General features: G+C 44.9%; 1 protein-coding gene across 3 annotated transcripts; it reads left to right on the forward strand.

Moving 5' to 3' along the window:
- MMS19 (MMS19 cytosolic iron-sulfur assembly component) lies at window positions 1–27,756 on the forward strand. 3 transcript variants are annotated; one of them, XM_089509657.1, is made up of 31 exons: window positions 1–109; window positions 6,306–6,354; window positions 7,154–7,254; window positions 8,446–8,531; window positions 11,654–11,728; window positions 12,699–12,768; window positions 12,856–12,984; window positions 13,353–13,414; window positions 13,599–13,685; window positions 14,319–14,393; window positions 15,137–15,214; window positions 15,546–15,684; window positions 16,962–17,116; window positions 17,344–17,422; window positions 18,952–19,077; window positions 19,377–19,458; window positions 20,945–21,042; window positions 21,351–21,488; window positions 22,532–22,687; window positions 23,277–23,376; window positions 23,580–23,682; window positions 23,785–23,862; window positions 24,015–24,141; window positions 24,304–24,404; window positions 24,478–24,534; window positions 24,628–24,814; window positions 26,269–26,351; window positions 26,467–26,631; window positions 26,743–26,802; window positions 26,942–27,042; window positions 27,447–27,756. In XM_089509657.1, the coding sequence occupies exons 1-31, from the start codon at window positions 13–15 to the stop codon at window positions 27,472–27,474; spliced, it is 3,072 nt and encodes a 1,023-aa protein (XP_089365783.1). In that variant the 5' UTR covers window positions 1–12; the 3' UTR covers window positions 27,475–27,756. The 3 variants fall into 3 exon arrangements, with proteins under 3 accessions (XP_089365783.1, XP_089365784.1, XP_089365785.1); XM_089509658.1 differs by having other exon boundaries at window positions 21,357–21,488; XM_089509659.1 differs by lacking the exons at window positions 26,467–26,631; window positions 26,743–26,802; window positions 26,942–27,042; window positions 27,447–27,756 and adding an exon at window positions 25,735–25,838 and having other exon boundaries at window positions 26,269–26,354.
- Window positions 27,757–27,817: the final 61 nt, after the last annotated feature.

The following is a 27,817-nucleotide window of genomic DNA, read 5'->3' on the forward strand; positions in this document are numbered from 1 at the left end:
TCGCAGGCCATCATGGCGGCCGGTGGGGCTGGAGAGGGGAAGGGGGCGCCTCCATCCCCGTCTCTTCTGGGCCGGGAGCCGGAGAGCGAGGCCAGGGAGGCGGCGGAAGGTACAGGGCAGGGCCAGGCAACGGTGGGAAGGGTCTGTGGGGCCCCTTGGGAGGGAGGCGAGGGAGGCTATGGGGAAAAGGAGAGGGAAGGCTAGGGGGAATCGGAGCATGTTTTGGAGGAAAGGAATCTTAAGGTCCAAAAACACACTGCAGAAATAATCCAGTTTGAGACCGCTTCAACTGCCCTGCCTCAATCCTAGGGAATCCTGGGAACTGTAGTTTTGTCAGACATTTAACTTTCTCTGTCAGAGAGCTCTGGTGCCACAATAAACTCTAATTCCCAGTCTTCCCTAGCATTGAGCCAGGGAGGTTAAAGCTCTCTCAAACGGGGTTATTTCTGCAGTGTGGGGGAGCTGGGGATGTTTAGCCTGGAGAAGAGAAGGCTAAGAGGTGATACGATAGCCCTGTTTAAATACTTGAAGGGATGTCATATTCAGGAGGGAACAAGCTTGTTTTCTGCTGCTCCAGAGACTAGGACCCAGAGCAATGGATACAAGCTCCAGGAAAAGAGATTCCACCTCAACATTAGGAGGAACTTCCTGAGAGTAAGGGCTGTCCGACAGTGGAAGACACTCCCTCAGAGTGTAGTGGAGTCTCCTTCCTTGGAGGTCTTTAAGCAGAGGCTGGATGGCCATCTGTCACAGGGAGTGCTTTGATTGAGAGTTCCTGCATGGCAGAATAAAGACTGGAGGGCCCTTGCGGTCTCTTCCAACTCTATGATTCTATGTGTTTTGGACCAGAGAAGGCTAAATGTCTCACAAAACTGCAGCTCCCAGTCTTCCCTAGCATTGAACCAGGGCAATTAAAGCGTTCTCAAACTGGATTATTTCTGCAGTGTGTTTTGGACCTTAGTTACATCTCAATAATGATCCAGAACTCACTGCAGAAATAATACATCTTGAGACCGCTTTTAACTGCCCTGGTTCAATGCTAGGGAATTCTGGGACCTGTAGTTTTGGCAGACATTTAGCCTTTTCTGTCAGAGATTTCTGGTGCCACAATAAAGTATAATCCCCACGATTCCCTAGCACTGAGCCAGGGCAGTTAAAAGTGGTGTCAAACTGGATTATTTCTGCAGCATGTTTTGGAGCAGAGAAGGCACTGAGCCAGAACTGGATTATTTCTATAGTGTGTTTTGGACCCCTGAGGCAGCCTATTTCTCTGTTGGGGGGGGGGGGGGGGAAGCTCTTCCTAATGTGTAGGTGGAGTCTCTTTTCCTGTAATTGATCATTATAGTCTTAAGGTGTGATGCATGGCATTATTGATTGGGGCAAAGTAAGAAGCCATTTCCGTCCGGCTTGTTTCAGATGGTAATAAGAAGGAATAAATATGTTGAGATGGGCATGAGGAGGCTGTTGTCGCAAGGGTGGCTAGAGAGAAAACCATGAATGCAGCAGTGTCTGAGTCTGAAGAAATGGATCAGGCCTCTGCATAACACAATACCAGGTTTGGTTTTTCTGGAGGATAGTTTCTCTTCTCTTTTGTTCACTAATCAGTTTCACTTGCCCATAAAACTCTAAAAACACAAGAAAACCTGTGGTGTACACTCCATTCATGCTGTGAATACCAAAAAGGGGTTAAAGAGCTGACTAATCCACATCTAAATGATTTTGAGATATTTTCTTCAATATGCACATGCTCCTATTCATTGTGAGAAGATCTGCAGATTTAAGTCTCAGTTCAGATGGCTTTTTGTGGTGTGGTAAGCACTCATCAAGGCATCAAGATGGACTGCTTCAGAGCTACCAAAAACCTCAAAATATTTTACTTTTGGGACCCATTTTTACATTTATGTGCAGATGTTGTGCCACCTCCTCGATGTAGTGTATGAATAAAAAATTTTTGTTTATTAAAAAAAGATGTACTGCTTTAGCATGTAATCAGTCCATTTTTGTTTTATTTTGTTTACTTTATTTATATGCCACCTTTCTCCCAGGCTGAGACCCAAGGTGGCTTCCATAACACATTAAAAACGTTTACAACAAGTTCAAGACAAATAAAAAACATCACATTAAAACACTATAAAACAGATTTAAAAACATACAAAAATTAAAAACAGATAAAACATACATCTACATTAAAAACCTTTCCTACTTAAGCATTAAAAAGCTTGCTTAAATGAGAATATGGAGGCAAGTTTTGCCTTGTATTTTTTCCCGATAGGTTGGGAAATGGGTCAAGTCTCCCATCAGTACAGGACCAGTTGTGCATGTGGTCTATTGAGAGTTCTGCTTACACAGATATTTCATAGATTTCATGTATTTCATGTATTTCACCTCATTATATCTTCTGTTCCAGCAGATGTAACTACCACATCACACTGAATTCGTATATGGCTGGCCCTTTGTAAAAAGGCATTTACAAAAGGGCCAGCTGCAACAGTGGACAGTCCTTTGAAACTGAGAGTGGGTACGTGGGCATGCTGTTTACTAGGAAAGTAGAAACAAGCACATGGCAGAAAGACTGACTGAGGTCCAAAACACACTGCAGACCACTTTAACTGCCCTGGCTCAGTGCTAGAGAATCTTGGGAATTGTAATTTATTGTGGCACCAGAGCTCTCTGACAGAGAAGACTAAATGTCTGACAAACTACAGTTCCCAGACTTCCCTAGCACTGTTCCAGGGCAGTTAAAGCGGTCCCAAACGGGATTATTTTTTTTGGGGGGGGAGGATTGTGAATAAGTATCCAAGGGCAGATGAGCCAGCCTACTGTAATAGCTCTAGTTTTGGACTACAACTCTGGAGACCAGGGTTTGATTACTTGTTCAGCCCTGGAAACACATTGGATGATCTTGGGCAAGTTGCATACTCTCAGCCCCAGAAAACTTCATAGGGTTGCCATATGTCTGAAAAAGCTTGAAGGCACACAACAAGAACATCAAAAGGCAGATGAAATTTATCTGCTTTTGGGTGTGTGTACTGTTTACTCCTGGCCCAGAGATAGCTGCTGCAACAGATCTGCTTCAACTAGAAAGCTGAAGCAGAGAGGGTGTTGCCATATTTCTGGTGGGAAAGGACCAGGCTCTTAACCCTGCAACCCTTTCATGTCTTAAGTAGCAAAGACGCAGCTTCCCTTGTAATCTAAAGAATCCTTGTGTGAGAGAAAGAAAGCAGCATGCTTGATGGTCCAACTGACCTGCTCCTCTGCTAAGTCTTAGACTGAATGGTGCTGCGTCTGTAGACCTAACTTTGACCACCAGTAGTTGCGTGGGCAGTTTTCCTCTGTGGGCTACTTTGTACTGCCAGTGGTCCAAAGAAACACGAGGACATGGATTATATTCAGCCCCTGCTTGTTTTATATGAGGGTGTGTTGGTGGGCACTATGGCAGTGTTCAAACATCCAATGTTTCCTTGCAGGTCTGTTTCTTCCAACATATAGGAACCCTCATGTGCCTTCTCCCTTGGACCAGTTTGATGCCTACTGAGTCTGCTGCACACAAAATAAGCTTTACTAGTGAGGCCAGTAATACACTGAGCAGAGTTAGCATTGTATTAGCTACCTCAAATAGAGATGAGACGAATAAAGAGAAGTGGTATTAAGGAATTCTGTGACCTCCTTCTTAAAAAGAAGCTGTCTAAATTTGCTTCAGGATCACCCTTAAAGACATGGTTTTGGGAACATGGTGCTCCTGCATTTCACAGAGACACATTAGGAAATCAGTCTCACAGCTCTTTCTTTGGTTAGAACGTACTCTATCTGCTACTTAACAGAACTGTGCTAAACCTGGGTAGTTGAAGAAATTGTGTGCTCTTTCTGCACTTTCCCTGTCATTCGCTTTTATTGTAAATTGAAAGGGAAATTGCACAGTATTTTCAAGTGACAGGTTGCCTCATGGTTTTTCTTTCATTTCTTTTACATAGCTCTCTCCATTGCTAATGAGGTAATTGGATTATTTGCTCAGCAGGGATAAGATTATTATCAAGGGCTTGTTGGTTTCAATTAATTTTTCTGGATGTGTGATTTGTTCCTTGAATTTCAAAGTAATTTAAAATGTATTTTTTCCTGAATTCTAGTTGAAACATCACATTTGCATGAAGTATGAGTGACAGTTTAAATTTCAGTGATAAAACCCCCTATTTATAGCAAAATCAAGTTTTGCTCAATTTAAAACTTATCTCACAATTCTACATATAAGGCTGAAGTACATTGTGAGGAAATTCTCCAGTTCTAAGGCCAAAATGAGCCAGTGCCATTTCACATTGCATGTAGTGCTGTTTGTGTTAAGGGTGCTGTGAGACCTGCTGTCTTTCCTACACTTGAGGAACAGAGGTCAAGGTGTTACATATGCAGTTATCCACACTGCTGCTGCAACGCAATACATTGTTAATGACAGTTGCTATCTTAGCTCTTTTGTCTTCTGGGTGCTCAGATGGAAGCTAAGTCACTTGATTCAGGTGGGCAGCCAGCACTAGAATTTCTAACTTGAAAACTGATGAAAATGGTGGCTTGCATTTCATTGGACATGTTGACAGCTGTTTCTTTTCTGAGCTAAAAAGAAAGTGTACTTTGCTGTTTGTTTGAGGTGAGAGCAGGGTAGGTAGTGCTTGCTGTGAGCTAATGTCTGTATCCTGGTCTTGTATATTAAAAAAAAAACCACGTAATTTTCTGCCAGCTCTTATGGACTTGTGTAGAAGAAAAACAACAACAATAAGTAAACCCAGATGAAAAGCTGTAAGCTTCGTGTGCTTTGCTCACTGGCAGCCATTGCTGTGGCTTTTATTTACTTTCTTGTAGGTTCTGTAATATTTAATTAGCATTAAAGAAGCAAAGTGACCATGTGGCTAATAATTTTTTTTATTGGTCTAGGGCACACATGAATGAAATGTTCTGCAAGGTATCTTAGAGACAAGGCGAAACTAGGTTACACATTGAGGTTCATATATAGCTCACTCTTGCAGGTGAGCTATATTCCTGCTGGGCATGTCTGTTTGCTTACTTCATTACTTTACATATCCTTTTCCTACTGCTAGAGCACGGCCAGGCTACAGTGCTACAGCAGACAGGCCCTTCTTAAGAGCCTAGAAATAGCATGTTTAGCAGCAATTGTTTTTTTTTCTGGCTGGAACTGCAAAAACATCCCAGCTACCTCTTCAGGCATCAGGAAATTAGACAGGACTGTCACAATGACACTGTAGTACTTGCTTTTGCTGAGGGAGAAGCAGTGAGGTTGTGAGGAGCAGATGAAGGTATGTTCCACTCTAGGATTATTCACACTGTGAAAATAATCCAGGATGAATCCAGGCTGAATCTCCATTGTTCACATGCATCCCAAATACACCTGATTAAAGGGGGGGGGGGGCTGCCACCAAGAAACTCACTTAAACCAGGATAATCAATATTGGTTTTTTTCCCAAGTTTTTAAAAAAGATCTGCATCGTCAGTAGTGTGAATAACCAATGCGAATAACTCTTGAATAAAATGCTGCATGCCTTGAACATGTTCCAAATGCATTCGCATTGTCGACTCCATCTTTATTCAAATGCTTGTGTATGTAAGCAACTGAACTTGCAGAGATGTGCATTGATGTGGTTCCATAGTGTAAATAACAAACCTTGAATGTGTGAGATTATTTGCATTGTTGCACTAAAAAAAGACATCTGAATGACCTCTCATTTGGATACAAAATGAATCTGTTTTTTTTAAAAAGACTGATAGTCAAAGGCAAGTAAGTGAGCTGACAGAAAAGAAACAGTTGTTCCTCTATAAAAAAAACAAGTAAGCTGCTAGAATCATGGGAAGCTACCACTTCTAATAATAATAATAACAATAAAATTTTATTTGTATCCCGCCCCTCTGAGAACAATTGTGGCGGCTAACACTGTACCCAGCACAGAAATACAGCCTCTATCCTAACTTTGCCAGTGTCCAGGAGACTAGGGTTTTTTTTTATCAGAGTGGCAGGTTTTGGAGGATTATTTGGAAGACTAAGAGAAATGTTTTTCAACACATGACTATATAAAGCTCCATTATATTAACAAAGTAGAACTATTGCCCCATGGAAACTTGTATAAAAATGAAGGTGCCAAAGAGTGGCATTTTCTATGTGAGATATATTCTCTGCCACTGAGCTCAGGAAAAATGCACTGTCCTTAACCTAAACGTATTCCCATGTCTAAATTTGTTTTAAGGAATGCTGCCTATCTGATATAATAAGCTACAAAATGGAATTTAACCTTTGATGCTTCTTCTCTTAGGAGTCAAAGCTGGAACCTGTACCATCTTAGATGTTGTGGAAAACCTGGGGTAAGTGGAACACCAGGCAACAACTGTCTAAGAGGAATATATGCTAGTTTCTACAATACATTTTTGCATGGCTGCAGTCACACGAAACCTCTATTCTTTTGGTGTTTGACACCTGTTCCCTAGATGCCATTTGTAGACTGTAGAGCATAAATTTCTAATAATAATAATAATAATAATAATAATAATATGTTTTATTTATAGACCGCTATTCCGCAATGATCATAGTGGTGTACAGTAAAAATTGTAATACAATACAAAATACGAGGTGACAGTTAAAGGAGGGAGAAGTCTTGTCCTTCAGGCAGTCCCTGATGTTGCTGGGTCTGCCTGATCGCTCCCTCTCTTTAAGAAGGGGGCCTGGGCAAGTTTGTTCTTATATAATGTATGTATATTGTTTTGATTGATCTTCTACAATAAAATTAGTTTATTAAAAAAAAAAAGAAGGGGACCTGGAAGATTAAGCTAGGTTTCCTGTGATTTTGGAATGGTTCTGTAGGTTTGGTAGTGATGGTGTTTAGCATGTTGTTATCTCTGTAAAGAAAAATAAATTCAGCTACATCATGTAATTGAAGACTTCCTGCTTCATAGTTTCTTGATGTTTCCATCAATTGCATAGTATTTTGGAAGAGAAGAGCTGCTTTGGGAGTTAATTTACTGGGTGTCCTTAATGAATGCTGCACTCTTGCTAGTTCTTCCTTTTAGCCACTGTGTATCCTGCTTAATATATATATTTCCTTCTCTCTTCCTTCCATATTATATTGCCCTTGAAACCTTCCTATATTTTTTGTTTCTAATACAGATCTCCTCTTGAGAATGCAGACCCTCATATACGTACACGGGGCATTCAAATGCTCTCTGAAGTCCTCATGCAGTGTTATCCTCTTCTCCGAGAGCAGGAAGGTAGGATGTGTACTAACTGTACAGTAGACAAACTGGCTTCTCACTTGTTGCAAAGAACTGGCTTATGCATTCAAAGGATTATGTTCAGTACTGTGATCGCTAGGGAGGAGCAGGGGAAGGAACATGAATATGGCTCCATGAGTCAGTGGTCTTTGACATGCAATAGGCAGTCTCATTGAGTAAGTGGGATGTAAACAGGTTAATCGAAAGTCCTTAAGACAAGGACAGGCAACTAATGCCCTCATGTGATTTTGGACTATAGGTGCCATGCTTCCTCACCCTTGACATACTGATTGGGTTTATGGTACTTGCAGTCCATAATATCTGAATCATTCTAGGTTACCTATCCTTGCCCTAGGGTGATTAAACTGAGGATTAATTTAACAGAGGACTTTGTGAGTGTTCTGGTAGTTTTGATCTTCCTGATCTTCCATCTAGATGTAATATGCTACTGTTAGTTGTTCCATGCTTGACAAGTAGTATTTTTCTTCATTTGGAAGAATATAGGAACATGATGGATATAATGGTGCAAGATACTTCCTTAATGAGGCACCTGGGGTCCTGTTTAATTTGATAGGACAGTAGGTTTTAGTGAGACAAAAAGGTGATGGTTGAACAATAGACAGTTAAAATTATGTCTGTCTTAGATTGGAGACTTCTGTTTGGTTTCCCTCAAATGCCTATAAGCTGCTTCAAACCAAGAGTTTTGCATCTGTGTTTTTCCTGACAGTGCCTGTCACTGAATGTTCTCCTAGGAGCATCTATTCATGCTGTGTCTCAGAGTTATATGAACAGCATATTCCCTGTTAATTTTCTGTAGTTTCAGTCTTAAGAACTTATGATCAGGCGTGCACTGAGCTATGCAGCTGCTTGGGGGAATGTGTTACATGATGTATGATCTTAGATGTTTCATTACTTTGTAGTTTCCCTCTTAGATGGCCTGTTCCTGATGGTTTTCTTGGTTGTAGGCATTGTATATTTGTATTTAAATCTACCTGATGTCCCCAATTAACTCTTTAACTTATAAGCGAAGAGCCAAGTGTGGGGAAGCTTGGCAGTAATGTCAAGTAATCTACAATAATATTGTGCACCATACCTTCAGATGTTGTGGTGCTAGTGTCATAGAGATCTTTATTTGTAGTGTAAAGGGTCACTTAACTACTGTAGTCTGATGATATTTGTCTGTTCCAGTAAGCCACCTTGTCTTGTTTTACGAGAACCGGCTAAAAGATCATCACATTGTCATACCATCTGTGCTGCATGGACTCAAAGCTCTGGTGAGAATTTTTTCTGATTGTCACTATTAGCAATAAGAAATCCATTTGCAGCACTATTGACAGCAGTTCCATTATCCTTCTACTTAGTAGTAGGAAAGTGAAGAGCCTTTATTTAGTTAGTTAGAGTATTTATACCCTGCTCTTCAGCCACAAAGGCTCTCAGAGCAGCTTACAGTTTTTTTTTATTTAGACCAGGGGTAGGCAACCTTTTTGAGCCGGGGGCCGGGTTGCTGTCCCTCAGGCGACTGGGGGGCCGAATCCGGGGGTGGAGCTTCAACCCTCTGGGGCGGGGCCACATGCCGGGGGTTGAGCTTCCACCCTCCGGGGCGGGGCCGTGTGCCGGGGGTGGAGCTTCCACCCTCCAGGGGCGGGGCCACATGCCGGGGGCGGAGCTTCCACCCTCGGGGGGCCAGGCCTCCCCATCTTTGCTGGCCCCTGACGGGGCCCCAGGCCCTGTCAGAGACCGGCAAAAAAGCTGGTGGGGGCCGCCAGCGCTGGAGGGCCCCAGCGACAGCACCAGGCCTCCCAGAGGCCCCCTGCCGCCGTTGGAGCCCTCATGGAGGGCCCCAGCGACGGGAAAGGGCCCCCCAGGGGCCCCCTGCCGTCGTCGTAGCCCTCCTGGAGGGCCCCAGCGACGGCAAAGGGCCCCCCGGAGGCCCCCTGCTGCCCTCGGAGCCCTCCTGCAGGGCCCCAGAGACAACAAAGGGCCCCCAGAGGCCCCCTGCCGCCCTCGGAGCCCTCCTGGAGGGCCCCAGAGATGGCAAAGGGCCCCCCAGAGGCCCCCTGCCGCCCTCGGAGCCCTCCTGGAGGGCCCCAGCGACGGCAAAGGGCCCCCCAGAGGACCCCTGCCGCCCTCGGAGCCCTCCTGGAGGGCCCCAGAGACGGCAAAGGGCCCCCCAGAGGACCCCTGCCACCCTCCTGGAGGGCCCCAGCGATGGCAAAGGGCCCCCCAGAGGCCCCCTGCCACACTCGGAGCCCTCCTGGAGGGCCCCAGAGACGGCAAAGGGCCCCCCGGAGGCCCCCTGCCGCCCTCGGAGCCCTCCTGGAGGGCCCCAGAGACGGCAAAGGGCCCCCCAGAGGCCTCCTGCCTCCCTCGGAGCCCTCCTGGCCCACCCTCGGAGCACTCCTGGAGGGCCCCAGAGATGGCAATGGGCCCCCCAGAGGCCCCCTGCTACCCTCGGAGCCCTCCTGGAGGGCCCTAGAGACGGCAAAGGGCCCCCCAGGGGCCCTCTTCCGCCCTCGGAGCTCTCCTGGAGGGCCCCAGAGACGGCAAAGGGCCTTCCAGAGGCTCCCTGCCGCCCTCGGAGCCCTCCTGGAGGGCACCAGAGACGGCAGCGGGCCTCCTAGAGGCCTGCCGCCGCCCATCACAGCTTTTCGCCACTCTGGGCGCTGCCATTTTGGGTGGCAAAATGGTGGCGCCGATAGCCCCAGAGGCCGCTATGGGTGCCGACATATTTTTGCCCAAAATGGCAGGGAAGGTCGCGTGAGACTTCGCCGCCATTTTGCCGCCCAAAATGGCGGCGCCCAGAGCGGCAAAAAGCTGGTGGGGGCCGCCAGCGCTGGAGGGCCCCAGCGACGGCACCGGGCCTCCCAGAGGCCCCCTGCCGCCGTTGGAGCCCTCATGGAGGGCCCCAGCGATGGGAAAGGGCCCCCCAGAGGCCCCCTGTTGCCCTCAGAGCCCTCCTGGAGGGCCCCAGAGACGGCAAAGGGCCCCCCAGAGGCCCCCTGTTGCCCTCGGAGCCCTCCTGGAGGGCCCCAGCGACGGCAATGGGCCCCCCAGAGGCCCCCTGCCACCCTCGGAGCCCTCCTGGAGGGCCCCAGAGACGGCAAAGGGCCCCCCAGGGGCCCTCTTCCGCCCTCGGAGCTCTCCTGGAGGGCCCCAGAGACGGCAAAGGGCCTTCCAGAGGCCCCCTGCCGCCCTCGGAGCCCTCCTGGAGGGCACCAGAGACGGCAGCGGGCCTCCTAGAGGCCTGCCGCCGCTGCCGCCCATCGCAGCTTTTCGCCGCTCTGGGCGCTGCCATTTTGGGTGGCAAAATGGTGGCGCCGATAGCCCCAGAGGCCGCTATGGGTGCCGACATTTTTTCGCCCAAAATGGCAGGGAAGGTCGCGTGAGACTTCGCCGCCATTTTGCCACCCAAAATGGCGGCGCCCAGAGCGGCAAAAAGTCGTGACGGGCGATCGCGGCAGCGGCAACAGCAGCCAGGGGCCAGTCGGCAGGCCTCCGCGGGCCGCAATCGGCCCGCGGGCCGGAGGTTGCCGACCCCTGATTTAGACAGTCCCCTGCCCTCAGGCTTACAATCTAAAAAGAAATGACACAAAAAGAGAAGGGAATGATAGTGGGGAAGGGATCAAGTTCATTGGTTCTTCTGCCCCTCTGTAGCCATGGCCATGGCAGATGGGCTGGACAGACAGCTCTTCATTTTACTTTGGGCTAGGCCCAATGGATCTGGCCTGCCTCTCTCCCTGTGAAACTGGATGATGGTGGATGGGCTGGAGGGAAGGCTCTTCATCTTATTTGGGCTAGGCCCAATGGAGCTGGCCTGCCTCTCTCCCTCTGAAGGACATTAGGACAGGAGAATAATAGCTGTGTCTCATCTAACTGAGATCAGTAAAAGCTGCTGCAAAAATGAGCTTTTAAAGTACAGGCAGCCCTCCATATCATCTGTATCCATGGATTCAACCACCCACGGCTTGATATATATATATTATTTGATATATAAAATCCCAAAAACAAATCTTGATTTTGCCATTTTATATAAGGGACACATTTTTACTACACCACTGTATTTAATGGGACTTGAGCATCCATGGATTTTGGTATCCACGGGGGATCCTGGAACCAAACCCCAGTGAATACCAAAGGCCCACTGTAATAGATAATGGAGAAACGGGAATCTTTTCCTTGCCTTTTCCAGACATATAAAGATCAGATTTCATAATACATATTTGTTTTCTTTATTTTCTCAAGGTGGAGTCACACTGCTAATTTAAATTGTTCATTGACATTGGGGGGAGAATTTAGTCCTGATATTTTACCAAATGGTGTTAGGTGAGCTTCTTGCTATAGGCTGCAATTTCTGAAGGTAGACACTTGTGGTTACCATCATTTGTCTTGTCTCCAGAGTATGTGTGAAGTATTGGCTCCAGGCCTGGCAGTTTCTGTTCTGAAAGCCATCTTCCAGGAGGTCCATGTCCAGGTGAGCATAGGAAGCCCTCAAGAGTCCCTCATGTGGACTTTGTATTTCCTTCAAGTGACCTTTACCTCTGCCTTCCTATTAACATCATTTGTAGTGAGCTGATTAATGTAGCATCTGTGCCTGCTCTGGCCTGCAGTGATGCATTGCAGGTAGTTATTTTTTAGTTTGTCCTTGCTTATTCATACGCTCTTAGTCTCAAGAGAATTGAAGTACAGGTTTAAGGTCTAAGCCGTTTAGAGGTTCCAAGTACTATCACTCCAGCCTCTGTAGTTAGCATTATAGAATCTGCTACGTATATACTTCCTTAAGTAGACTTACCCCATGCAAGCTACACTTTTGTTTTCATCCTTTACCAGTATTAGATGGGAAGCAGTACTCTTAATTATTTCAGTAACTCTGATGTATGTAATGCAGCATGGCCCGACATATCATGCTTTAGAACTGGATGTACTGGATACTTCAAAACTGGTTCAAATCTGTCTCCACCATACCCTTTGGCAAATCATTACCTTAACTTTCAACAAAAATACTGACCCTATTTGAACAGGGCAGTTGGGATAAACAAGTTGGGCCTTTGGATTAAATCTAAAATTATTAGGACTATAAAATGTATCTCCATGATATATACAAATTCTGATGTATACATTTATATCAAGCCAAAAGGCATCTTATGTTTCACATGGGACAGAAAATCATTTATAGTGTCCCTGAAACTAAAAATAAAGGGGAGGTGTTATGATTTGTTGAGTATTTCTGGCCTTCTGCAGAGTGTGAGTATGAGGGAGAGCTCTGTGTTTCCTTTAGTATTGTGTGGTTTTCTTTCTATCAAATTAGGTGCTTGGCAGCAGAGTACAAAATTATAATAGAAAAAAAGTAACAAAATTAATTAGGAAAGGTAGCAACAAAAATAAGAATCTCTAAAGTATAAATGATATTTGTATAATATTACTGTGTTTTTCTCATCTTCTAGTCTTTGCTGCAGCTGGATCGCCATACAGTCTACAGTATCATCACTAACTTCATGAGCAACCGAGAGGCAGGTAAGATGGGCAGCTATGGAAAGGGGGGATGTCAAACATCCTTTTGAAAACTCTGGAAACTTGTTTATCAATTGCTTTCTTCCACAGAGCTGAAAAGTTTGGGTGCTGATTTCACCTTTGGTTTCATCCAGGTAATGGATGGAGAGAAAGATCCGCGCAACCTATTAATAGCATTCCAGATTGTACGAGATATAATTGTAAACGGCTATGCACTAGGTAAGTCCAAGTCCTTGCCAGCCAGATCATAAAATGGGAGAGCTTATGGCGGTGAGTTAGTTGGTCTTTTTACAGCACCTGTTACATTTGAAGATGCCACTGGCAGGGCAGACCTTGAACATGGGAAGCCTATTGACATATGCTTAGCTTAGGAAGTATTGAACCTGAACTACAGGGCTTCTGGTTTCAAGCCCCAGAACTAATTTTCCTTAGCTTTGTGGCTTGTCAAAATGGTAGCATCAGACAGGCTGGCAGTGGGTCTAATCCTAAAGCTTCTGAGCCGCTGTTCTCTTGTTTTGAGTTAGCCTAAACTAGGGTCTGGCAGGATTGGCCACTTGATAGACTCCATACTGTTTTCAACTTTCCAGGGCCCTTTGCAGAAGAACTTTTTGAAGTGACTTCCTGCTACTTCCCTATCGACTTTAACCCTGTGAGTAACTTAATCTGGTGGCATGTCCTTTCTTTACTTCTAACCAGTTCTTATTGTAGGATATGTTTGCAGAGTAGGAGGGTTCATCTAATGCATGGAATTGAGTATTTATGTGGCCAGCTTTACTTAAGGAGGGAGACTTCCATGAATATACAGGAGTTTTCCATTTCTGATTCTCTTACAGCCCCCCAATGATCCTCATGGAATCCAGAGAGGAGACTTGATTGTCAGCCTGCGGGCAGTGCTGACCTCTACCCCCATTTTTGCAGAGGTAAGACAACTCAAGTGTCCAGTTGCTCTAGGTCCCATGGTCCTGTGGGCTTTCTCTTCTTCTTGATTTGAAGGTCCTGACCAGAGATCAGTCTGTTAAATAGTGGCAGTAAATTTTCATATATGCAGATATCACTGGAGCTGAAAAAATCCATTTAATCCAATTATTGTAAAGAAAATTACAGATAATTTTAAGACTTGAGCCTATTGGTGTTGTCGGATTTGATATGGTTTGAGTAGATGTGGGGAAATAGGCTTCCTTCATTTATTTATTTTTATTTTTTTATTTAGGTATTTATATCCCGCCCTTCAGCCCTAATGGCTATCAGGGCGGCTTACATTTATTATTATTTTTAACCAGACAAATTTTGTCTCATTTCTGATCCTTCTAAATTTTCTCCACACTGTTTTTTCAAACTTTTGCTTTCAGACCATAGATGCCCTTTGGCAGATTCTTCCCTTTGGTGATTGCATTTTGCCTCTTCTTGGATTACAGTCAAGTCAGAAAGTTGTGGAAATATGAATTTCTATAGGCTTAATATTACTTACAGTATATAAAATGGTACGGATTTCAAGCAAATGTTCTACTCCCAAAGTATTTTGAAGCTTTTACCATCTTTTTTTCCTCCCATAGTTCCTGCTTCCTTTGCTTATTGAGAAAATGGATTCAGATGTACAAAGTGCGAAACTGGACTCACTGCAAACCTTGGTAAGAGCACTGAATGAAAATTACCTATAGTGGATTACCCACAGTCCTCTGTGTGCCTCTAGTTTTCCCCAGTGCAGGCATCAAGCTTTGTCCTCTATCTCTAACTGGGATTTATGCAAACAAAAATCTACCAAACAGTGACACCTTTATTGTCCAACTGAAATGCACAATATATTTGTTGCAAGCTTTTGAAGTTCCACTGGCTTCTTCATCAGGCAAGATGTTACAAACCAAACAGGAGAAAAATTGGAGATGTTAGTAAGATGGCTGCATTATGTTATTTCTGTCTTTCGTTAAAACGGTATAGGGAGGGCATCTCTTGCAGGCTGGCTCCTCCGCCTTCTGGCCATATGAAATTGGGAGATCTTCAAAGTCCAGAAAATTTAAAGTCCATTTGCATTTCAACAAGGATTCCTCTCTTGCAATCCAATCTGTCTCCATTCCTGTGAGGCCACAGGCCTCTTTGTAGGCAGAGAAGTATAGATTTCTCAAGAAGCCTCCATGTTTTTGCATCAGGAATAATTTGGTAGGCGTAGAGGTAAACATGTTAATCCAATCCAAATTTAAGAAGAAAAAAATTGTTTTACCTTGGTTGAAGGTCCCAGTCCACTGGCTCATTCTTTAGAGTTCCCTATATTATTTATGCTGACTCAAGGAGTGGTGGTTATTTTTGACAGATACTGCAGCTTCTTAACTGCTAATTAATCCATCCTCCTGATGACATCTTTGTGGCTTTCCTACAGAGTGCTGCCTGCACAATCTATGGACAGAAAGAGCTGAAGGAATTCCTACCCAGCCTCTGGTCATCCTTGCGTAGGGAGGTAGGAATAAGTGTTCCAAAAGAAGGATGTTTTGTATTTCTCAGGAAAGTGCATCTAGTATTTCGTCCTTTTCTGTCTTTCTGGTGGATGGGGGGGGGGGGGGGGCATTGTAAGAGTCACATGAAAAATTATATAGTTCCTACAGTGAAGTGTTGAAGTGGTTTAATGTTTGGAGATAATATTAAGAGACAGATAGAAAGAACCAAGATTTAGTGTATGGCCTGTGGACTTTTTTTTTAAAACACTGAGTTCTGGATTGGGACTGTGCCCAGTTTGATGAGAGCAGTGTATAGTTGCAGTGTACAGTGGATTCTCTTCTACCCTGCTACAGGTGTTCCAAACAGCAAGTGAGAAGATTGAAGCAGAAGGTCTGTCAGCATTGAATGCTCTATCAACTTGTCTGTCCCGTTTAGTGCTCAGTTCTGATGATGAGGATCTTCTTGATTCCTTTCTTAGAGGCATTCTGCAAGGTAACCCCTAGAGTGACCTACCTTTTCAAGTCACTTTCCAATCCTGTGAAAAGCATTCCATTTTTACCCATAACATCCTATTTGCAGGAAACCTCCTAAAGGGCCAGTCTTGTTGTTGCAGCCATCCATTGGCTAACAGCACTGGAGGAAGGGATGGAGGTTGCTTGAAATAGATGGGGAGGAAGGCAGAGGGAATACATTTTACACTAATAAATAATAAAAAATTTATTTCTATACCGCACCTTCCAAAGATCAGGGCGGTTCACAACAGGATAAAACAATACAAGTAAACAACACACATTAATATAAAAATACATACAGTAAAATAAAAATAAACTAAAAGCCCCGTTAGCCGATCCTCTTGCTCTTAAAGAGGAAGGGAGGTCTATTAGGATTTTATTCGGGGAATGCAGACTGAAATAGAAAGGTTTTTAAGTCCTTTCTAAATTGGGCCAGGGAGGTGGCCGAGCGGAGCTCTGTGGGCAGCGTGTTCCAAAGGGCCGGGGCGGCGATGGAAAAAGTCCTCCTCATAGTGGAGGTGAGCCTAGCCCCCGGTACCCTAAGTAATTGCTGCCCAGATGTTCTGAGGGTGCGGGACGGAATATACGGGGAGAGGCGGTCCTTCAGGTATCCCGGGCCCAAGCCATTTAGGGCTTTATAGGTAATCACCAACGCCTTATATTGTGCCCGGAAGCGAATGGGCAGCCAATGGAGGTCTTTTAACACTGGTGTTATATGGCTGGCCCTGGAAGTACCAGCCAATTCCCACCTCAGCCAGGCGTTCCAGAAGGATACCATGGTCTATGGTATCGAAAGCCGCTGAGATGTCCAAGAGCACCAACAGGGACACGCTTCCCCTGTCGATGCCCAGACGGAGATCATCGACCAAGGCGACCATGGCCGTCTCAACCCCGTAACCCGCCCGAAAGCCAGTTTGAAATGGGTCCAGATAATCCGTTTCATCCAAGACCGACTGAAGCTGGATTGCAACCGCCCTCTCGATCACCTTCCCCAAAAATGGCAGCAGCGACACTGGCCGATAATTATTATGTACCAGGGGGTCGAGGGAGGGCTTTTTTAATAAAGGTTTAACAATGGCCAATTTTAAATCAGATGGAAATTGCCCTTCCCTCAAAGATGTATTAATAATCCGGCATAACAGTGAAGGTTCTGATGTTTTGTGCAGTTCCTAGTTTGGTGGAATAAAGTCTTCCTGTTTCTTGGTAGGATTTTAGCAGAACCTTGCTGTTTCTTCCAAGTTGTCTTGTTTATTTCAGATTGCAGACACCATCTGTGTGAGCCTGACATGAAACTGGTCTGGCCCAGTGCCAAGCTTTTGCAAGCAGCTGCAGGGGGCTCTTTGCGGGCGTATTACCAGATTACAAGTAGTGTACTTCCTTTGCTGGTGGAAGAGTACACCAAACATATGCAGGTGAGGATAAATGAGAATTGAACTCACATGTGTTGAAGAGTAACGACAGTAGTGGTGGGCTATCCTAGTTCTGTATTAGAAGATGATTAGTGGGAGATTCCTCTACCCCAAATATATGATTAGGCTGGAAGCCCATGTATGGCAGTGGCCTGCAGACTGTGTCTGTTCTTCTGTGTCTTTAGAATATACTCTTGATCCCTCTGGCCCATCCTCTTGATCTCTTGTAGAGTAGCCAGCACAGGACAATCTTGGAGGTGCTGCTTGGTTTCTTGGAGCTGCGGCAAAAGTGGGGTCCTGCAGAGGAAGGTGAGATGATCCCTTATTACTTCCTAAGGCAGGTGAAGCTTGTAGTATTATAATATCCTACTAGCAAGACTACTTTTCAGCAGCAACATGAGGCTAAAATATTCCTAGGTTGTCCACAATTGTCTGTGTGCAGAGAGCAGATGTCTTTATCCATGGAACCTTGACAGTAGCATGTCTTGAAATAGGATAGGAGTGAGCAACTGATAAGGGTTGAAGGGTCAAGCTGGCTCCTATTTAGGACATTGGAGGATGGCATCCTCCTGCTGTGTCCCTCCCAAAATATTTTTACATTTTGCCATTTTGACTTTCTTGTGTTCCCTAGGGGGCGTGTTGGGCAGTTTGCAGCATTTTTGCATTCCCTCCCCCAATATTTTAGCTTCAGGAGGAGCTTTTTTGTTCAACCAGAGGTTAACTTCTCATTGATTTCAAGTTGCAAAAAAGGCTTCTCTTGGACCTAAAATGGCTGAATGGAGGGGAAAAGATGGAGAAAATGTGGGTTTTTTTCAAAAAGTTTTTTAAAAAAAATTAGTGGGGTTGTTGGGGTAACAGAGGGGCTGGGGGAAAAAGCAGATCCAATGACTTTTTGGGACTGTGGTCTCTGTTCCACTGAAGCAAAAACAGTACTCATAGAATTTTGGGTGATGATGTGAATCCACTGGAGCAACCTTTGAAAACTGCTGTCCTGTGTCATGAATCCTGCCTTTTGTCATTTGTGTTGCATTACTGGTAGCTCATAACTTGTAGAGGTTTTCATTGCTCCATTATCTAATGGAAGTATCTGAAAGACTATCTGAAAGACTACCGCTTCACATAGGAGCCTGCCTGAAATCTTAGATCTTCAGCAGAGGCCCTGCGAAGTTAGGGTAATGTGTATACATGACAGGGCTCTTTGTAGAAGCACTTCAGATGCGGAACTCTCTCCCAAGGAAGTCAGGCTGGCCCCATCTCTTATGAGTTACTGTCATGCAGCAAACACTGTGCCATTTCACTTGGCCTTTGGTTATAAACATTGGGACTGGGTCTTCTGACTGTTTGCAGCTGCTTTTTAACTGGCTGTGGTTTTAGAACTACTTTTAAAGAGGAGTTTCAGTTTGTTTTAAATTGGTTTCAGTCATGCATTTCATATTTTTACCCATGTAGATTGCCTTGGGGACCCTGGTAAGTTGAGAGGCACTACAATACTATGAATAAACAAATAAGTAAATATAGTTCTTTTTGCAGTCCTGTCAGAACCTTGGAAAGAAATTCAAGCTCATCGTTATTGTAGTACAGTAGACACTTCATATCAGCAGACTAGCAATCTGTGCATTTCACTGGCTGCAGATCACCATGCTTCCACAGACATGTCACCACTATTGAATAACATGGGACGTGACTATGTTTTTTTAAATCCATGGATGGGGGGAATCAAACCAAAGTCCTGTGGATAGGAAGGGTCAACTATTCCTGCAAGTATTTTATAATCCTTGGCCACCAGTGCTTGGGACACAAGCACCTTACACTGGATGTGTATGTATATCTCTTTGCAGACAAGAGTCCGCTGCTTCTCTCCAAAGCATCTCTGTGTTCCATGGTATTCTCTGCAGTCACTGAGCCCAATGTGCAACTTCAGCTGGTTGGGATCCAGGCTCTTACCTTTTTAGGGTCACTGCAAGGTATGTCGGGCTCTGTGGTATCCCCAGGAGGCCGTGGAAGGATTGGGTACTTTCCAGAGATTTTCCCCTGGAATGGTAGGGAGGTGCCACTGTTTACCTATCCTAGTATACAAGCTGACTTGTTATGTGTGTGCAGCCAGAAAGTTGAACTCTATAGGATAGGAGCGCACTTTGTGTAAGCTTACACTGTATACACTTTACACATTCTATAGGAAATGGTATGCATTATGACAAAATTGTCAGAGTTCTGTTGCATGAGAAGAAAAAAACTGTGGCTCAGTCTCTCTTCTTTGTTTCAGGACTCCTGGCACCCCTCGATGTGGAGATGCTTGTAAACCACCTTGCACAGTTCATCCTGCATGAAACAGATTCCCAGACCAGGTAGGATATGAGGCCCTCTGTCAGGGCAAGAGATTCAGCAGCCACTTCAACTTCCCAGAAATGTTTTTTGGTTGTTTCTTACCATCAAGTTTGAGGAACCTTTTGGTAGTGGTCCCATTGTGGTCTACATGAGGTCCCCATTTTGCCCACAAGCTTCCTCCTGGCCTTATCTCTGACCAGTATTTGTAGATGAGGGATCCCCCCCCCCCCCGCACACACACACTTTACCATATTGTACTGAGACTTTGAAAAGGCCTCCTAACAAGAGCATAAATGCAGTGGAAGAGTTGACAAGGAGGACATTACTGAGAAAGGTAGGGTTAACCATCCTTTATTTGGCATTGTGACATCCCCCTAGTACCTGCTGCACTGTAGTGAGTTTTTAAACGTTTTAGGCCTAATTCCCACTATTGTTTAAACTGGATCATGAATCGAAACGATCTTGTTTAAACCACCATGGTTCGTACTTAATCCTAATCACTGAAGCGATTCAAAAAGGGGGGCATGGTTTTGACCCATTTAACCCGTGTCAAAAAGACACTAGCTATTTATTCTCAAATTGATACAGCCCAGTGGGAACTAGTGCAAATTCAAATCTGCTCTGGCAGCCCATCTCTGCCCCGGCCATGCCTCCCTCTGTCCTCCCGGGCAAAACTTCCTTCCTTCCTTCCTTCCTTCCTTCCTTCCTTCCTTCCTTCCTTTTCTCCTCCTCCTCCTTTCTCCTTCCCTCCTCTACCCCGGGAGGCGATGATCCATTGCCTGGTTGCTCCTTCTTGCTTGTCTGGCTGCTGGTTTCTTTGCGGGGGCTCAGCAGTGGTGGTGGCTGTCAGGGCTCGGTGCTCCTCCTTCGTTGTCATCCTCCCCCGCTGTCTGATCTGTGCCGGATCCTTCTCTGCCACCCGGCTTCCAGGGTGGAAGGACAGAGGCATGCTGGGAGGACAGAGGCATGCCGGGCGGAGGAGAAGGATCCGGCGCGGATTAGACAGAGGAGGAGGATGACGACGAAGGAGGAGGAAAGGGCCAACAGCACAAAGCCCTGACAGCTATCGCCACCACCGGGGCCCCACAAAGCCACCACCAGGCAGGCAGGCAGGGAAGAAGGAGCAGCCAAGCAACGGGTTGTCATCTCCCAGACGGAGAGAAGAAGGGAAGGAAGGAAGGAAGGAAGGAAGGAAGGAAGGAAGGAGGTATGGCCGGGAGGACGGAGGGAGGCATGGCCGGGGAAGATGGGTTATCAAGGAGCCATGCTGATTCCTGAACCAATTCCTGAAACAGGTGCAAACATAGTGGGAACCACTGTGTTTGCTGAACCAGTTTCAGGAATCACTTCAGGAATCGGATATAAAAGTGGGAATGAGACTTTAATTGGTATTGACTGAAGGTTTTTTTTTTTTGATGGCCTGATTGCATAATCAGAGCTGTGTGTTCTGATTATGGCAGTAAATGACTAGCAAGTTCTTATCTGCCCTCTCCTTTACCCCTGTAGTTTGGCAGCAATGGAGGCTGGTGGTACCCTGGCTCCTGTCTATCCAGAAGCTTTCAGCAGGTGTTTTGTTCAGAAGCTTTCGGAAGAATTGCAGTCAGGTATAGCATACAAGTGGGATGTGTTGTGGGGATGTAGATTTCTTCTCCCCATGTTATTTTAATAAGCATTAGTGTAGTAGAAGAGTTCAGTGTCTTTCCATGAGTTATATCTATAGTGTAGCTAGAATCTGCAATCAAGTTGACTTTAACCTTCATCTCTGCCACTTCCAGCTGTGGCTTGAACAAAGTAAGTAAATTAAAGTGAGCAGTGTTTAGTTTTAAGGGATAATCTTTCTTACATTACTGTTCTTATCTCAATGCCCTACCATTTTGGACAAACTCCCCATTTAACTGTTGTGCTCTGTCAGTTTCAGAGGTTCTGGAGGATAGCAATCCACTCCAGCAGGAATGTTATATGAAAGCCCTGGCAGCAGTGTCCACTCACCCAAGGATAGTGAGAGAGACTGTTCCAGTCCTCCTACAGCAACTCCAGCAGGTTCAGAAAGGTAATCTTAAGAATTGTACGTGATAAAATCTTGGAATGTTTGCCTGTGGGGATGGGCAGGTAGTCTAGTGCTTGCAAGGGTTCTGAATTTGTGTTAGAGTAGGGATGGGCTACTGTGGAAGGCTTGGTTCCCCCCCTCCCCCAGGAAGAGCTTGAACAGTAGGAAGTGAATGGAAGCCACTTCCTGTTTCAAAAAAAGTATCTCCTGAGCCTAAATTGACCCAGGGTGTGCAATACGTGGAGTAAATGTCCTCCATACACCCTAGAGAGCATTGGGGGGCATTATGGAACAAACAAAATGGCTCTTGGGGGTCTTCAAGTTGATTTTATAAAGGCCTGGGGCATGAGCCCATGGGCCATACTTTCCCCACCCCTTGTTAACAGAGAAAGATATTTAGACTCTTTCTTAGGGCAGCAGTTTGAACTTGGTAATCTTTTGGACCCTTACCGCCCCATAATGCTGTACTTAATACCAGGAGGTGTATAATATGTTGTTAAGAAGTTTGGGATTAGAATCGCTTTTAGATATTGCAGTGTATTGGTGCCAGACTATGATAGTTTTGTTGATTATAGCTTCAGTCATATTGTGGCTTAATAAATTGATGTATGAGCCTTAAAGTCATATACAGAGCTACTTTATTTCTCTGTTTATATGAGCTAGTAAAATGATTTTCAGACCAGGAAGTATAACTTCCTATTTTATCCATACCAGAAAATGGTTAACTGCTTTGGAAAAAACCAATATATTAAGCAAGCTTAATATATACTTGTTTCTAAAGCAGTAAGTATAGTTTCCCAGATTGAATGAAACACAAAACTATATTTAACAGGACTTTCTGGCTTGATTTTTCACTTGTGTAGAGGAGAAACAAAGTAGGCATTTGCTCAGCAAGAAGACCACCTTAGGTTATGAAGCAGAGCATAAAATAAACACCCAAACAGGCAATGTATTAGTCATTTTTCAGATATCTGGGTACTACTAACCTATCCAGGATGCTTTTTAATACTATGGGCTACTATTTTTTAATATTCTTGTTTTGACAGACACAATGCCAGCAAGTACCCAGTTTGTGGTGTCTGTGTGCCAGAGTCTGCAGCAGGTGGCACTGAAATGTCAGCAAGATCCTCAGAGTTATTGGTACTTTCACCAGGCTGTGGTGCCCTGCTTATTGGGCTTAGCAGTGAAGGCTGCTATGCAAGGTAATACATGGAGCTAGGCACGATCCTCTCTGCATTCAGGCACTGCCTGAAGCTAAACCAAAACTGTGCCTACTGTATATTATGGGAATAGTTTTGTTTGTGTACTTTGCAACCCTGAGTCAAAGGGAATGAAGCTGGGGGGCCCAGATCCATTGTTTTCAATGTTCTGGGCTTACCTCCTTATCTTGCACCAAGTTTGCCTACTTGGGTCATATGGTACCACCCTGCTCTGTTGGGTATGCTTTGATTGGGATTTCCTGCATGGCAGGGGGTTGGACTGGATGGCCCTTGTGGTCTCTTCCAACTCTGCGATTCTATGATTCTATGAACTTTTTGTCATTATACAGCGTGGTAGATTAAAAAGCACACTTTTAGGCATAGGTGGGCAGCTGTGGCCTTCCAGATGTTTTTGGACTGCAAATCTCATAATCCTTCACCATTAGTTATGCTAGGTATGGAGTTGTAGGCCAAAATATCTTGAGAGCTACCCCTGGCTTTGAAGAAAAGGTAAGATTAAAGGGGAATTCTCCATCTTCTCTCATTTATTTATTTATTGGTCTTTGTTTTGTTTTGTGTTTTTGGCTCTCAGAGAATTGTCACACAGTGCTAAGCAAGGTGCTGCTGAAGGAGGAAGCCTTGTCAGCCATGGTACCAGTCATCAGTGCTGCTTGTATACACTTAAGCCCAGAGTGAGTAACTTCCTGCCTCTCCCTGGTCTCTGCTCTTACAGTGTGTCTTACTTCTTCTGCTTTTGGATAAGTCAGCTTCTAGGCTGACTTTAGTTCTTTGATGGGGAAGAGCTAGCAGTTCCTCTTGTCACACATTCCTTGCTGCTTCGTTTTGTGCAGTAAGTCAATGTCCCTGTCTCTATTTTCTTGTGTCTTCATGGCAGGTTGGCTGCTCAGAGTGCCTCCAAAGTGGTACCCCTCTTCCTTGATGGAGAGCTGTCCTTCCTTTCTGGAAACAGCTTTCCCAGCACTTTCCAGCCTTTTGAGGTACATTGGGTGAATGGGCTGCTGCTTTTGCTGTGTTTGGGGAGGAATGGCGAGGGGGTTAAAATGGTCTCTGAACTGAATGTGATGTTATCTGCTTTACAGGATGGGCAGTGTCCAGTGGTAGCCCAGGGAAGGCTTGTTGCTCTCCTCATGGCCTTTGTTTGTTCGTTGCCAAAGAATGTGAGTTCTTTCAGAGATTGTGGGGGCAAAATGGCTGAAATAATGGATTGTCTTTATACCTAGTGCCTAGGCAAGTAGTACTGGGAAGCAGAGGATAGCTTGAAGATTTGCAGTTACCTGCATGCCTTCCCTTCCTCCTTGTTTGTTGGTAGGTTCCAATTCCTCAGCAAGACCGGTTGCTACGTGAACTGCTAACCCTGAGCTGCTCCTGTGACTGCCTCTTCACTGCTACAGCGGCTGCAAAATGTTTTGCAGGACTTGTGAACAAACACCCAGCAGGTAATAGCTGGAGCAGACTGTATTAAAGGTCAGTCACTGAGGGGCTGAGATGTAGCTCTGGTAGTTATCACATCCCTGTGCTGGAGTTGGATTAAGCTTCTTGATTGATATGAGGAGAGAGAGAGGAGCGATGGGCGGTCACTGTGCCTCTCCCCTTAACAGGGCCTCAGCTAGATGATCTCTTGGGAATAGCCATGAACAAACTGGAGCAAGGCTTGAATGACGGTTCCTATCAAAGCCAGGCCCTCACTTTGTTGTTATGGGTAAGTTTGTGTCATTTTGACCCACTTTTTCGCCTAGTGATACAGAATCTAGTTTTTCTTTCTTTCCTTGCAGGTCTGCAAGGCTTTGTTGTTGCGCTACCACCCACTATGTACTCAACTAACCAACAAGGTGAGCTTCAGGAAGGAGCTGAGATGATCAAGAAGTCCAATGCACTGCTCTCCCTTGTTGCATGTTGATGGCTCTTGTACTTTTGCCCTGCAGCTACTTATGCTTTTGGAAGATTCGGTCCTTGGCCCTAAAGTGGGTGATGGCTTTATGTTGCTTATGGCTGATTCTCCAGATGTTCTAGGCAAGAGCAGCCATGCTGAAGTGCGTCTCATGTTCCGGCAGCGCTTCTTCACAGAGTGTGTGCCACAACTGGTGCAAAGATTCCATGCAGCTGCACCTGGTCAGTATCCCATTTCTCAATACTAGCATCTGCATTAGAAAACTGACACCATGCTTACCACATACACTTGACTGCAAGATGAGGGCAGGTTTTGGGGCCAAAATTATGGATTTTGATATAAGCCTTGGATAAGTTGATAAGGGTAAAACTTCCTGACTGTTAGCTAAGCTGGTTAGGACTTCTGGGAGTAGAAGTCCAAAAAACCTTGAAGACCAAAGTTTGGGAATCACTGATATAAAGGATGAACCAAAGGAAAATGATGCCAAAGAATTTACAAACTTCTGGCAGCCATATCTGTTTGTGTTCACCCTAAAGGCTGGATGGATGAGAGTAAAGGGGACCAGGCTTCTTTTAGGTGCTCCTAGGATGGATTAAGCTCTCACATTTTGCTACTCTACTCAGAGAAGGGGATTTTTTTCTTTTTTGATGAGTTACAGTACAGTACTTAGATTGACCCATGGATAAAATACGCTCAGGTTTTTGGGTCAGTTTTGTGAACAGAATTTCTAGACCTACACATGGGTATATACAGTAAATTAGGGTGGACAAAGTGCATTCCCAGTCTCCACCCCCCCACCCCCCAAATATGTCTGGGGGACATTTCCACCATATTTTTGACCTATCATGAGTCAGTTTAGGTCCAAGTGAGGCATTTTTTGAAACAAGAAGTGACCTCCACTTGCTTTCTGTTGTTAAAAAAACAGCCTCTTCTGGGACTAAAATGGCCACAAAGTATCCCCTAGAGGGTGTGGGGGGCTTTTTCTTTTTAATTGGAGTGTGTTTGGGCATCCAAGGTCCCCTAGAGGACTAATGCAGACCCCAACCTTTCGACAGTCACCCACCCCTGAGTTAAAATGATCTAACTTGTTAAGGTTCCTCAGAATTTTAACATTTCTTACCTCCCAATTTTTTCACAACAGAAAGCAAGTGGAAGTCACTTCTTGTTTCAAAAAAATGCCTCACTGGATTATTACATGATGGTCAGAAACCTTTTGGTTAGTGCCAGCTGGAGTTAACCCACTGTGTAAGTTGTTGAGCTAATATATAAGCTAAATCCAGTTGATTCAATAGGTCTCCTCTAATCAGGACTAACAGTAGGATTTAGGTTACTGAAATTCTGGACCTGCTTTTTTTCTTCTTAGACCAATATATCTTTTGATCTTACTGCTTATAGAAGGAAGCACTTTTTTGCTTGTACCTGTCAAATATTTTGTACTGTCAGAGTGTCTGACATTAACTGAAGGCAAGAAAGGTCACAATCCTAAATTAGCTGGCTCTGCAGTAATTTTTTTATTCAGAAATGATTCAATGAAATTGGTTTTCTTCACTGGCAGTAAGAAGTTTTAACTGTAATCTCTATTGCAATCTGTTCAAGCCCCAAGTATGCAAAAAACGTTTTGGAAGAAACTCATCTGGGCTAGAGGACTGAGCACCTACCCTTCTCTTCTTCCTAGGCATGAAATCAAATTACCTGAAAGCCCTGTCTCACATATTGAACCACCTGCCCAAGACTGTGCTTGTGACAGAGTTGCCTTCGGTGAGTGTAGACTTTGTAGCCAAGGGGTCAGACACTAGGAACTCCTAGCTATAGTTATTTGTTCTGACTGGCATACAGTAGTAGAACTACGTTCCCTTATTTCTTATTTCCACAGTTGTTATCTCTGTTGTTGGAAGCTTTGTCATGTCCTGACCATGTGGTCCAGCTATCAACTTTGCACTGTCTACAGCCATTGTTACTTGATGCACCTCATATCATGAGCCTGCATATTGACACACTGGTGGGCAAGTTTCTCAACCTGACAGACAGTCCTGCTATGGTGAGTAATATGGGACCTTTTGGTAAGCAGGTGGTACTCCCTCATTTCCTTTTGGGATGGCATTTCCTTCTTGGTGTGAAAGGCTAAATGCCTGCCACTTTTCTATTGTAGGCAATCCGCATTGCTGCTCTTCAGTGCCTCCATGCACTTGCCTCCTTGCCCACCCCAGTGGTAAGTGGTGGGTCTGTCTTTGGGTGATAACTTGCCAGTCCTTTTCTCTGGCCATTATATTCTTATTGCATTTTCTCTCCTCTTGCCTCCAGCAGAAGCTGTGGGAACCACATTCATTCTGCTTTCTTCTTACTGTTAGGTAATTCCCTACAAGCCCCGGGTGATTAAGGCATTAGCCAAACCCTTGGATGACAAGAAACGGCTGGTGCGAAAAGAAGCTGTGACAGCACGAGGAGAGTGGTAAGAGTTGACAACACTGTAGAACTGGAATGAGCTACTATTGGGGAGGTATATTGGCTCCCTAGGGGACATATCCTTCTACTGCCCCCACCCGCAATTTTTAGCCCCAAAATGCCCTGAGGAAAGAGGGGGGGGGGCATGTTTTGGATCAAATATTTTTTTCAACAGAAAGTGACTGAGAAGTCTATTTCTGGGGGCATAAGGGACATTGTGGATCAAAAGTCACACTACTCCCACCTCTTCTGTGACAAAATGTTCTCTCTTGTTAAATAATTGTTTTAATCATCCAGTTCCCTTGATGCTTAAAGGCAAGTAGCTAACATGCAGTGTAGATGTCATGAAGTTGGAGAAGAGACATTTGAATGAATGTTTTAAGTGTTATTCACTGTGTTCTTGCTCTTCAGGTTTCTGCTTGGGACGCCTGGCAGGTGAAGGTACACATTGCAAATCACGATTGATAGTCTCACTTGCCCTTGCTTGAATCCATGGGTCTTCTAAATCCTTGAAAGCAGCAAGGCTGTGGGCAGAAGTGGAGGACCTTATTTATGGGCTAGCCATTCAATGGGCTGGCACAGTCCTAGTCCCAACATCTGTGTCCAATAGGATGTAACGGCCAGCTCAATTGTTGCCCCAGTAAGGTAGTGTGTGGAGATGGCGGGATCCCTGCACACTATGTGTGTGGAGCCAGAAAAATAAATAATCTGTTTCCTAATATCCTCTGGAGAAGGTGCATCTTGTGGGAAGGGAAGTAGTAGAGGAAGTGACCTCAGTGTTG

Source organism: Sceloporus occidentalis, unplaced genomic scaffold, assembly GCF_023333645.1.
Source record: "Sceloporus occidentalis isolate IW3139 unplaced genomic scaffold, rSceOcc1.0.p SCAF_2, whole genome shotgun sequence".
NCBI classification, from domain to species: domain Eukaryota; kingdom Metazoa; phylum Chordata; class Lepidosauria; order Squamata; family Phrynosomatidae; genus Sceloporus; species Sceloporus occidentalis.